Genomic DNA, 13,648 nt, shown 5'->3' on the forward strand with positions numbered 1-13,648 from the left:
GTGCTGGACTCCACATGAGTTCCATGGTGTTTGCAGAGACCTTGCCCAGATGCAGTGCATAGAGCGAGTAGTCAAAAGGGGAAGAATGTTCCCTTGTCTTCAAGTTTCCTGTCTTCAAGTTTCTGAAGTCAACTCACTTGGGTTGGGTTTTATCCCCAACTTATTATTAATATTGCCAGCCACATAAATTTTGTCAGACTTTGGAAGTTATTTTCTCAGGGCCTGCAGAAATCTGTAGTACCATACTTAGAGTCATGATGCACATTCAGAAACAGCTGACAAAGCAACAAAATGGATGACTGACAATTATAGGAAATTAGGCTAACAGATTCACAGGATGTTTTCCATTTTATGCCAGCTTCTGAGGTGTGCACTGGAGTAGTGATATTTTTAGAGGAATAGAAGCTAGAACCAGCAGATCAAAATAAGGAGACTTGCCCTTTCTAGAAAGTTCTCTCATGTTCTTTGGGAAGAACAAAGCTGGAAGAAAATATTTCAACAGAAGTATCGTGTTTTTTTTGTTTACGTACTAAAGATGTGATTTTTTTTTTTTTTTTTAATGATGGGAGAATTATTTGTGGTACAAGCTCCTGAAGGAAAAGTCCCAGTGTAGTGTTTATGTGGGTGACAAACCAAGCTGATGCATAACTGTGCTACTCAGTATCATTGCTAAATTAGCTGCATAAGCAGCTAATTAAAAAACAAAATAAAACAAAACAAAAAAAAAAAAAAAGAAAAAAAACCCAAAAAAACCCAGCACTGCCTAGTGAGGGAAAAAAATTATAATTATTTGCTGTTAAAAAGAAACTTTAGAAATAAAATCCTGTGATTTTAGCAATTAATTTATTAACTCCTACATAACTGTCTAGAAGAAGAAACTTTATTTGAGTGCTTTCTAAACTAACCTTCAACAGAAAGCTCTATCTCATCTGCTGGCAACTAAGAATACTTCTAGGTCTTTCATCAATCTAATTCTGGTCTGGATTTGACAGGGTTATATGAAGGCAGAAATAAAAAGCCAGGTGATTGGTTTTTCCTGAATCTTTCAAAATTAGAGGACAGTGAAAGTGGAAATAAGAAATTTGTAAATAACTCCTCTGTATAAGAGATATTTTAGGAATTTTATTTTGAAGTTGAATTGCTATGGTTCTAGAAAGTGATTAAAAGAAAACATTCTTTCCTGTGCAAACTAAACATTCAGAAATGGCAAGAGAATGAGGGCATGCTCAGGCTACACCAGTCCTGGCCCAAGTTAAACATACTTAGCACTCTGTTTGATGTTTCCAAAGAGGTATTTAATTTCATTAGATACCAGCTGCTTCCATGACCTCTGACTATTCTTTCTGAGAGAGATCCTTTTCTTCTCCTATTTTTCATGGCCCATGTAATGCTTTAGCTTATATAGGAGAGAACAATTCACCAAGAATCTCAGAATTTGGCCTGTAAGTGATAGAACTATAAAAGATTCATTGTAGAAAACAGAGTTCTTTGCTAACACATGTATTTTTATTACAGATGCTCCATATATTTTTCTTTGACACTTCTTCTCTGTATGTGGTTGCAATTAGAATAAGGCAAACAGGAGGTGTCAGCAGTGTTTGATGCATTATCAACCCGTTGAAACATCTGTGTACACAGTAAGGTGCTGGTACATTGGGCATATGTATCTTTATATGAATTTGTGGCTTATTGTGTTTATTGAAGTATCTTAGAGCTTTAGACTTTGAACAAAGGAATGTAAAAACATATGATCAATAATTAACTTGTTTTGTCATATAAAGCATCATTTTTGCATAAACTACTGCTCAATACGAGAGAAAAATCTGCTCTAAGATGATGTTATGGATGACACATGATGCTTCTGTTTAAAAACCTGCAATCAACATTTAAATGCAATTGAGTATGTTCATAAAGTAATTACAAAAAATGTACACCTTAAAGACTGAATTTTAGAATGTACTTACACTATCAAAGTATGTTTTCTTGACATGAAGTTTTAGGAGTATTAACTTAATAAAATTTAGAATACTTCTATAAATAATTTATTTAGATTTATTTGTCACTCTGCATATCTGGGAAATGCAGAACTTGCATGTTTTACATGCTGCACCAGCACACTTTTCAACATTATATAATAAAAACTACACTTCTGAGAAGCCTCATTCACTCTGTTCACTTTCACTTAACTTGTTTGATCAGTTTTTCTATTGCTTTGGTTTTGGTCATTTAAAACACTGGGCCAGCTCCCCAAAGTGAGACTCTTAGTGTCGCTTCTAAAAAGCTGGCTGAGGTCACTTTCAGGGGAAAGTGCTTTCCTGAACCATTAAATAAGTTCATTAAGTACTTGCTGGCTTTGGACTATCTAAAACTTTGGTTTTGCGTGTTTTTTTTTCTTATGAACTTGATTATTCACAGTTCAAATCAACTGTGCAATACAGTTCTGGTGTCCCCAGCGTAAGAAGGACATGGAATTACTTGAGCTAGTCCAGAGGAAAGCCATAATATTGATAAGAGGACTGAAGAAACTCCCCTACAAGGACAGGATGAGATAGTTGGGGCTGTTCAGCCTGGAGAAGAGAAGGCTGTGTGGGGACCTGACAGCAACCTGCCAGTATCTGGAGGGGGCTACAAGGAAGCCAGAGAGGGACCCTTTGTCAGGAACTACAGCACAATGACTAATGAAAATTTGACGGTGAGGAAATTTAGGTTAGGTATTAGAAAGGCATATTTTACTGTGAGGGTGGTTGGACACTGGAACAGGTTGCCCTGGGGGCTTGTGAATGCTCCATGCCTGGCAGTGTTCAAGGCCAGCTTGGACAAGGCCTTGAGCAACCTGCTCTAGTGAAAAATGTCATTGCCCATGACAGGGGACTTGGGACTTGATGATGTTTAGGGTCCCTTCCAATCCCTTAACATTCTACGATTCTGTGATAAAACCCAGCCACCATGGGCAATGAGTTACAGAGACTGAATGCCTGAATCACCCCAATGCACTCCTTTTCTTTTACACAAAAGCACCTGGCTCTGTGACAGAGCAAGCTGCTTACCTGAGTGAGTACCCAAACGCTGTGCAGTGTAGAACAGGATACCATCTGGAGAGAGAGGCTGGAACTGCAATTTTATATGGGTCTTATGCCGGATATAAAAGGGCTCAAATGACATCCATGATGATTCATTATTTCTGAAGGATGCATCACTAATGGAAATATCTGCAAAATGCAAGAGGAAATGTCTTCTGAAAGATATTTTGAGAGGACTTCATTATTATGGAACCAGTTATTTTGTATAGTACTTAAATGCTGTACATAATACTTCCCATTCTTCCCTTTTCACAGAATAAAAATAACCTAGATACAAAATAAAACTTAGATAATACAAATCAATGCCATTGTCTTCTGGGTTCCTTATTTTCCTCAACAATCAAGGCTGCAGTTCTAATGCAAAATAAATGTGATCTTGTTAGCACTCATTTTCAAATAAGTGTAAATTTCACATTGTTTAGAAATTGAAATGCAAAATACTGTTGCAGGAGTCAAAATAAACATTTATTTTCTCACCATACAGATGAAAATCCTAGTGGAGCATTTGTAATGTAACACAATTGCTTGTGTGTTATAAGAATGTAACTTTTAAGTGGGAAGTGTTCATTGATTGTTACCGAAATTTATTTTTAGGATAATGATATTGAGATGTTTGATAATTCAAACCATCCTATCTTTTAGTGAAAGAGAATACTCACACAATTTCATTAAGTGTACAATTTCTTGTTTTATAGTAACTTGATCTCAGTCAGATATACCTTCAGGATGTCGTTGAAGTGCATTCTGAGATACCTTTTGCTGTCTTTCCACACTCAAGTTTTCTGCCCAGGATCTGCTGGTGAGCCACTCACCCCCAGCTGCACCTTGCACTGCCTGTCACAGATGGGCCTCAGATATGAGGCTGGAATACAGCCAGCATGCTGCAAGCTCTTGTGATTTGCCTCTTTCTCACACCACCTCCCTCAGAATAGGGTTCAAGGTGTCCCTGGTGGACAGTGTCCAGCAGGCAGATGCATCACTGGAGAGGATCCAGATCTCTCACCTGTTATCAGCATAACCTGACCTGAGGGTGCCTCTTGAATGGACAGTAACTGCACAGCTGACCTTTTTATTAAATCTCCCTGGTAGATTGCAGATAATATTTCTGAGAAAGGTACATGGATTTGATGGCACAAAATCTCAGTAAGGCTAAAAGTAAGTTTTAATCACTGGAATATCAGTTATAACAGATCTATTAAATGCTTGAAGGATCAGAATCAGGCTTTTGATGGGCCGTTGTTCATTCTATGTATATATTCTCAAATCACTCCCATCCTAAGTATCACAATAGCTGTTATGCTATCAAGGCTAGGCAGTGTCTGTAGTAATATATTTAGACATATATTGCATAATGTCTAAAGCATGAAGTTCCTGGCATCTATACTTAAGGGTTCACAGAAATAGAAGTATTTAGAATAGCAATTACCCTGAATGATAAATAGTAATAAAGCTTGCTAAACAGATTTGGTGCTGTACTTTACATCACTAAAACTTATAAACACAATAAGATACAAAAGACGGAGTAATACTTATTATTCCACATGGATTTTTTTTCAGTAGGTAAGACAAGGCTCTCCATTAGTATTTAAAATCCCTATACTGATGTCTTCATATTTAAAAAACAATCAGTAATAAGAATTCATTTTGTACATAGACATTTTTTCTTCATGCACAATTTGTAAGTCAGTCTCCTCTTAGCAGATTTTTGCACAGTGAGACTTACGTGTGGAGGAACTGTGCCACAGTGTTCAATCTTACATGAAAATGTGCTGCTGCTTAAAAGGTTGCCTTAGGCAAAGGGTGTAATGAGGTATCTGAAAGTCTCTATGGCAGATTCAGTTTCACTTTATCAATGTAGTTAATTCTTTGCTGCTTCTGGAAGAAGCCTGGACAATGACTAGTGTGAGAGCAAAATCAGCAGGATTGAAATACTACATTGCATGTCATTGAGAGGGCTATGAAAAGAAGATTGGTATGATAAAAAGCCTTGAAGCAGAGAAAGAGAACAAGGATAAAAGGTGATTTTAAAGTATCACTCAGGGAAAGAATTAAGTCCATGGTTTCATATTTCAGATAGAGTATTAAAAAATAAGACCCACAGCTTCAGCAGCAGATGTCAGAATTCTTTAGTAAGGAGATATTATCCTGATTTATAGATATCAAATACAATACTCTATTTAATAGACTTCATCCTAGAACTTCTAAGATGCAAATATTTTATTTTCATTTTCTTTGAAAAGTATGCTTATTCCCAGTAAATGTATCTTACAAGTATCAGAAAGTGACATATTTTGCCACAATGCAGCAGGAAGGACTAGAATGACTTACTTACAATTTTCTTGTAAATGGCCTGTAGATCCTGCAAGTACTGATTATATGCATGGAAAAAATCTGCCTTGACAGGTGCATGGAGCCCATACGTGCTCAAGTATCCCAAAACAGAATGCATTCACTCTACCACGGTGCACAGAGGTGAGCAGTATGAAATTTCATTTTTGCAAAATTGCTTCTATAGACAGACAAACTTTTAAGGTGAAGAATATGACAATTTAAGCTTTTCAATTTTCTTTTATGGCAGGCATATACAAAACTAACACATCGGAGGGTGGGGTACTTTAATTCTGTTTTCTTGGCAGCAAACTTTGTTTTTCACCTAAGATAAGAAAATAAGAAGTTCAGCTAAACTTGCACAAGACAACACCTGTGTTACGTATGCTTACTCCTGAGAAACTCTTTGCTAAAACAAATGAGGTAAATGGATGCCTTTGCTGATCCTATAAGCTAAATTGGTAGGAACTTTGCTGTGTAACTACGGCATTACTCACTAGAACGCTCTAGCACTGTGGGATGCATTGTAGCTACAACAGGTATTTACACAAATCCTTCTGTATCTGGTTAATGGCTCTGTTTTCTAAGCTGAATACTGGTGTCTGATGATGCTACACAGAATCACAGCACGGCTGGAAGGGACCACAGTGGATCACCTGGTGCAGCCTCCCTGCTCAGGCAGGGTCATCCCAGACCCCTGGCACAGGATTGTGTCCAGGCACTTCTTGAATATCTCCAGTGACAGAGACCCTACAGCCTCTCTGTGCAATCTGTTCCAGCTTCCATCAAGAAGGGGAAAGGAAATGTGAGTCACTGCTCAGAGGAGTGAGGACCTAATAACGAAAGACATAGAAAAAGCCATTTCTGGCTAATTTCTTCACTTGGTAAAGCCTGATGAAGCCTCCCCATGCCTGATAGCTGAGCTAGGACAAGTGAAACATCCATTCTACAATGATGAGGCAGGTGTTAAGGTCCAGACTGCAAATCAGTTTGTGAGTCAGGGTCCAGATTAAGTGGATCTTGATGCTGCTACAGTGTAGTTCAACAGAGGATCGTGGGGTATTTAAAGTTGCTCCTGAAGCAATTCAGGAGGAAACTCCTGCTGGAGGTCCTCACCAAAGCTGTCTTTGAGACCAGACTCATCCCTGTGGGCTGAGAAATGCTCTCAAAGCTTTAAACTCATAATAGGAACTTAAAATATTGAACTCACATTTAGACACATAAATCTAGGTGCTTTGCTTTAAAACCAGTTCCTACCATTAACTACCTGCCTACCTACCTACCTACCTTACTCTGAACACCTTCACAAAGTAAGGTGGCAAGAACATTTCCACCATACCATTCATGCTCATAGAGGAAGTCTAAGTAATTTCAGAGTCATTCTGCTAAGTGCTAGTTAGCTGGCTGGATCTTGTTCTCACTCAGTTGGGTGAGTGGAGGGAATGGTAAGCAGATCATTGAATTTTTATTGGAACATCACATCCCATGAAGACGTGGCTTACTTGGTGTGGAGGGTATTATCATCTCCTTCATTTTATCATATATGACTTCCATTTGGGTTTATATATGATGTATTTGAGTAGGTAACTCATTTTATTCTACATGACCTTTTAAATTATACAGATGAATATTACAAATGCATGTCCCCTTGTGCCTGCCATAAATATTAAATTTACTGGACTGTTAATGACAAACCTGAAAGCTTAGATGGCTTTTCAGGTAAAATTTAGACAACACATTTTATCCTTATGCGACATGAATGCTGTGGCTACTACTTAAACGTTTTCTCATGTTGCCACAAATTTTCCAAAAATGTCACTGGAAACAAAGCTTGATGGGATGGCATTGCTCAAATTGCTAAAAGACAATAGTGAAAAAAGTCACAGTGACTCAATGACAAATTGTCCTTGTGGTTAAACATAGAAACAAAAGCGTCCAAATGGTAACTATGAAACAGACTGTGCAAGTCTAACCACATTGTCAGGTAAGCCCAATATAAGTGTACATGACTGTGTACAGAAGGTGTCTTGACATGTACAAGTTGAGCTAAATCTTACTGTGAATTAATTTATCTTACAATAGTAGTCAAAATGTGTCAAGTAACATTCTATACTGTGTAGAAAGTAAAAAACACTTTTAGTAAAAATTATTTCAAAAGTGAAGGATTTTTTTTCTGTCAGTTTATCAGATATTTTCAAAAATTTACTGTACTTTTATATAAGAATAATGGAATTTGACATCAAAATAATGTGTAAGAAATTGACATGAGCTGAATAAACATGGCCCAAGGAAGTTGTTCGCCCTTTGTTCATCAAGGAAATGGCTTTATTGCTTGACAAGTATCTCATTAAACAAGGATGGAGCAATGAAAACTCTATACATTCTCTTTCAGGTCTTCAAGAGTTGTACATTGACAGGCGATATTAGTAGCTATGGCATTCAGAGACTAATATGCAGTTGAAGAAGTCTATTTATTAACTTGTTTCTTTGTGAAAAAGGCAGTAGCATTCTGTTATCATGCCTTGAAGTCAAGAAAAATTATCATAATAGATTTTATGAATGTATGTTTATTCCTGCTAAAGAAAACTGCTGAATAATTTAAAATTCATAGAAATACTGTGATGAAAACCCTGTTTATATTCACCACTGGCAAGTGTTCTCCAATAGTGCCATCTATAGAATCTTTCAAATATTACATTGCTGTCCCCTTAAATAAGAACATTATCAGTTTCTGTTAACTCACAATTAACTAACCTGAAATTTTAGGTCTTCTTCACTCCTCTACGAAAGTATCTGGGAAATAAATATACTCAGTACCTATAGAAACTCTATCTTATGTGTAAATATGTCTCCATGTGTAATGGAATGTCAGAGGAACTTTATTGACTTAAAGTTTATTTTTGTTCAAGTTTTTCATAGTCTTTGGTGATGCTGCTTATGACAAGATTAAAGACTTGATTTAACCCATTAAGATAAATGGCAAGAAAAAAAAAAGGTAAGCAATAAATATTTAGATGCTAAAAGAGTACTTCAGGGAGATATTGTGCATAGTTGCTGTGTTAATTTTTTCTCTAAACCTCCATTGCTGGCCACTGCTGGAGACAGGATTACTGGCCTCACACAGGCACACAGTTCTTGTGAGAGGAATAGGCTGCTAAGATAGAACTTAGCAGAGAAATAGAATATAAATGCAGACTGCAATTATGGATAATGTCTGTAATTTTAATGTTCACATATCTTAATAATTATTATTTGTGAAAAAGATATTGTGTTCACATACGTACAGTATGCTGTATAATCAAACTACCTGCTGTAAAAGGGTTTTACAGTGTTTCTTCTTTCTCAGGAAGAATCATCCCTGACATTTGATATTTGCCACTGTTTCTCACAGTAATAATCACCGTGAAACCAACAGGTCTACTATATACTTGCAGGGGAATTGAAAAAAAACAGGTCCTTAGAAACCTCCCTCTTCCGAAGCCCTTTGAGAGATCTAATTACAAAGGTATTCATTGGCACAAATGGAATAAGCGGGAATTTGGCGTACAAAGCCATACAGGAGACTCCCCAGACAAATTACTGGAAATTCTTGTTAAGTTTTGAATATTGTGTGTTCTTGAAATAACTAAATTATTATGCTGCTGCCAGCTGAATCTTCCCTTCTTAATCAAAAGAAAAGTTAGAATTGTCTAGTGCTCCAGTTGCAAACTTTAAGTCAAATGACCCAAAGATTTTATTAACATCATGTTTTGGTGTCATGGAAAACATAACTACCTAAAAAATCCTCACTAGGTAAACTACCTCCCCATATTCTCTATCCTTGTGGCTATGGGAGTGCTAACTAAGAATTAATGCTGGGCCAGATCAGGGCAATATTTGGTTGCTATTTATGAACCTCAGGAGCTGGGCTGGCTTTGCTGTGTTGCTGTTGCAGCTGTGACCTTTTCAAACCAGTGGAACATGATTTGCTGCTTCATGTGTCACAAAGAGTCTTGGAAGTGGTTTGAGTCTAAATGGCAATGTCAACACCAAGTAAAATAGACTCCTCCATAAATCTTCAATTTCCTTCCCATTTCATTACAATCACTTTTGTTTCTGGAAGTATAAATTAATAACATTTTTGTTTGTTTACATTGGTGTTACCTTTCTAAACCTTACACTCTTGTTTTATGAGTGTTAACAGGTTTGGCCAACACAGTGCACCCAAGAAGTTGAGTTTTAAGCTCTTGAATCAGTGTATTACTCTGCCTTGCATGACAAGGCTTTATTTCTTGGTCCTGTCCTGATCTAATTTACAGCCCTGTCCTTCTTTCCTAGTGCTCATTATGGATGCTTGCCTTCCCAAATCTGGTCTTAGACTTCACAGGCATCTTCCTATTTGTTAGTCACCAGGGTGCTGTCTACCTGCTGAACCTCTCAATCTTTCTCTGAGAAAAGCAAGTCCTGGTACGTGCTTTGTCAGGCTGAAATATACAATGAGATATTTGCTCTCACATTTCAGACTACAAAATATCACTGCACTACTTCCTGAATATGAATTGGTTTTGCACAGCCAATAGGACATGCAGAGTAATTGAAACTGCTACCTTCTCTTTGTCAAGTTGGTTGATTTCTTCTATTTCCTCTAAAACACATGAAATAATACATATCTTTCTGCAGCCTCCTGAGAGTATTGCTCAATTTACATATTGTCAATGGTCACTGTGAGATATTCAAGTAAGTCCTGTGAGTCTCGGGCCATAAGTGCCATGAAAACTGTGTTCTTTAACAGGTCTTTCTCTCCCTGTACTTAGTCTTGTTCTAACTTAGTTTTGCAACCACTGAGCACTTGCTAGTGGAGCTCTGACATCTAAAACTTAACCATGATGTACCCTCTCTCTGTGCTGGCAGCCACTGTGTCCTTGGTGGCTTGAGCTGATGCTCTAAGCAGGACCATCACAGTGAAGAACAGCATCATCCTCATCTGCTCATATGCTTTCATTTCTCATCTCTCATGTACATAGTTAATAAAGAACTTCAAATATTTTTAGTGTTTGCCAAACAAGTTAATGCTTGTTTATTGATGATTTATGCCTGAGTACCCTTAATACTTGTGTTCAGAGTGCTCTTGTTTATTATTGTGGTTCTACCCCTATTGCCCCATTTTCTTGCTTCACCTGACCTGTTCCTGTGCAATCCATACTGTTGTACTGTCTTTACCAGTTGCTGGCAAACCCCTGTTCTTACCCTTTGTTATTCCACTCTATGCTTTTTTTGCCTCATAAATCTCCTTTGTCTTCTTCTCACACTTTTTTCCTTCCTTCTGGTACATTCATTAGTCTTCATCCTTTAATTACCCTTTGTTTCCCCCAGTCCCTTGGGCTGTTCATTGCTCTCTGTCTCTTTTTCTTTTGGCTCCAATAACCACCATTAATCCAGAGATGCGATATTCAGTCTTGATAAGCAGCTGTTTTTTAGCAATTTGCTATCCACTAAAACTGCAAACTGCTCTTTGAAAAATCTCATGATAATTCATTATTCTGCCACAGAGTAAGGTGAAATACAGGGCACAGAGTTTGGTCAGGATCCACAATACCTATTCATAAAAGGAAAGCTTTTAAATAAAACAGAGAGGAACCCTCTAATGTGTTTATCAGGTGAAGAATTACTACAAGAAAGACAATCTGTAAGAAATACAATTTTCTCTTGCTCCAATATAAGTTTTGTACTAATAATGTGGCCATCATAAGAAGACCCAAATGTATTCTGGAACCAGAACACAGAAGTGTTTACCTGATTAATTACCTGCTTTGTGTATAGCACATGATCAGTGTCCTGAATCCAGATGGCATTACTTTTGAAAACCTCACTTGAAATGAGATTCAAAATTGAAAAGTTCATATAAAGAGCCTTGAACAGCAGTTGCAGCAGAGGCAATAAAGCAAGCACATTCTTACATGGAATAAGGAATTCAACAGTAACTTTCCAGAAACTATATTCTTTTTCATTTGAGCCTACCAATTCCACATGTAATGGGATTTAAGAACTATCCATCTATAGAGTGAGGAAGACTGCAAATCAGGTCAAATGCAGTTCAGCTTGTCAGTTTTGTGCTTCAAACTCACACAACAAGAGAGATGGACCTTGACAGGCAGTTTGGAAAGGCAGCTATTTAACAGTAACTGGAGTTCTGCAAAAGTCTTACAGAAAGCTTCTTAATAGGAAAACGTAAGCTTGTACAAAATTAACATGAATCTAAGAGCTGTGGAATAGAGGGTGTGGACTGTACTTCCTTACACACAGAGGCACTTCAAGGACTTCCAGGAAAAGCCCCTGAGCTTGCAGCACCTGTGTATCCACATTGCTGAATATTCATTTGCACAGTCTCTCAGAGAAGAAAACAGATAAAGGATTCCTTTACATGAGGGTAAGAAATGTAAAACCTGTAAACTGAGGTTGTATTTTGAGGGTGGCATGTTGAAAGAAAGTCAGGGAGAATAATCACTTGGGGATTTTTACAGTGATGTTTGCCTCTCTTGTCATCATTGTCAGTGCATCCCTACCCAACAGGCTATGAAGTCAACAGGAACCTATCCATTAGGATCAGTAGAAATTGGATAAGGTCCCAGCTGCTTCCCTCTTCTGTACCACTACTGTGATCTCAAATGTATTTCCCATCAAACTTCATTATGATGAGCTTGGGGATTGAACTAAGCACTATAAAATTGCTCTGCAATGCTTCCTGTCCCCTTGGTGTCTGACAAATCATGCTTGTGAATTTGGTTGATTTATTTGAAAAAATTGAAGGAAAAAATGGCATTAAATATAAGCAGAGTAAGGAAACAATATCTAACAATTCATTGCTTTAAATTACTTTTTCCAACAGCAAGGAGCATCACTTTCTTAAATCTATTTTGTATTTTGTGTCTCTACGTCACATTTAATTGATATATTGCAAAATGCTGTGGTTTTACATCACACAACTGTGTGTACAATGTCCTGTGCATTTAACATACCTTGTTCACAGTAGGTACCAGTCGTTCCAAGAGGACAGTGACATGTGTAGCCACTAGGCAGCGGCACACAGGTACTGCCTTGCTGACACAGATGTGGAGGATCATGCTCAGGTTCACACACTGACACAGTTTCTGTGCAAAATGCACCTTTCCATCCAGTGAGGCAGTCACAGCTATGGAGGGTAAGTGAAGGGAAAGAATGCAACAGTATTATCACAAGAAATCAACATGTCAGTAGCAATCTAATCAAGAGATTTTCAAGTTTGGATACCTATATTCAAGAACCTGATCCAAAATGGTTAACAGAAAAAGGTAGTAACAAAGTTCCTAATTTAACTTTTTGGTATGTTAATTTTATTATAAAAGAAAAAGGTACATAACAGAAAATATTTTTTTTAATATTAACATGAAAATATTAGCATCTGTTAAAAAAAAAAAAGGGCTTGTAGCTTTTGTATGTTCATTTTGCTCTACAAATAACTTCAAAAGACCCTGGCTTCATAAACTAGGAGGAGTTACGGTGTGCATTAAAAGGGAAAGGCAAGCAGCAAAAAACAGTCATAAAAATAAAACCAGCATAAGGGAATTGCTAACAGTTACAAATTTCAGCTACTAAAATTTGAGTCTGTCAGCAACTGCCTTTGACTAAGTCATTGCTAATTTTCTAAATTCTTATAACTGGCATATCAGCTGCAGGTTTGTTGAAGCACTTGATGGAAAAGAGGATAGTGGATATGGCCATGAAAGAGGTGGCAATCTGGGTTTCGTATATCTATGATTGTAAATCTATACCAAAAGCAAATTTTCTAAACTGAATCATTGAACTTGTTATTGTCTGCTACACTTTATGCCTTTCATTCAGGCCAGGGAACAAACCCAAAAAACACTAACATATAAATTTAAATTATGAATTCTATAGAAATTGTTAAATACAGAATACACTTGGCATTGATGTCTAAAATACCCTCCTTACTAAAGAGTTAAAATTACATATATTAGACCTATTTTCATTCTAGCATTTTGCATCACTATATGATTAAAAAATTATTCTCTTAAATAAAAACACATATGGAAGTTTTCTCTCTCAAGGCTAAGAATGAAAACTCATATTTTGATTGGGTTTTGATTGGTCCATGTTTGTTTGGTTTTTGTTTTGTGCAAACTCTTGAATTTTTCTGTGCACTAACTGCGTTTCACATCCTCCATTAATCAGCCCATGGCTTCTGTGTAAAACATAATGAGGAA

General features: G+C 37.0%; 1 protein-coding gene across 1 annotated transcript in view; it reads right to left on the bottom strand.

The window, feature by feature from the left end:
• Positions 1-13,648, bottom strand: part of EYS (eyes shut homolog) — a 610,207-nt gene that overhangs the window by 8,340 nt on the left and 588,219 nt on the right. Inside the window, exons 37-38 of the mRNA XM_041477332.1 lie at positions 12,404-12,576; positions 3,048-3,209 (exon numbers count right to left, since the gene is read on the bottom strand). Coding sequence (XP_041333266.1) covers positions 3,048-3,209; positions 12,404-12,576 — 335 coding nt within the window. The remainder of the gene's footprint in view (positions 1-3,047; positions 3,210-12,403; positions 12,577-13,648) is intronic.

The sequence above is a fragment of the Pyrgilauda ruficollis genome, unplaced genomic scaffold (assembly GCF_017590135.1).
Source record: "Pyrgilauda ruficollis isolate IOZ18807 unplaced genomic scaffold, ASM1759013v1 scaffold40, whole genome shotgun sequence".
Lineage (NCBI taxonomy): Eukaryota > Metazoa > Chordata > Aves > Passeriformes > Passeridae > Pyrgilauda > Pyrgilauda ruficollis.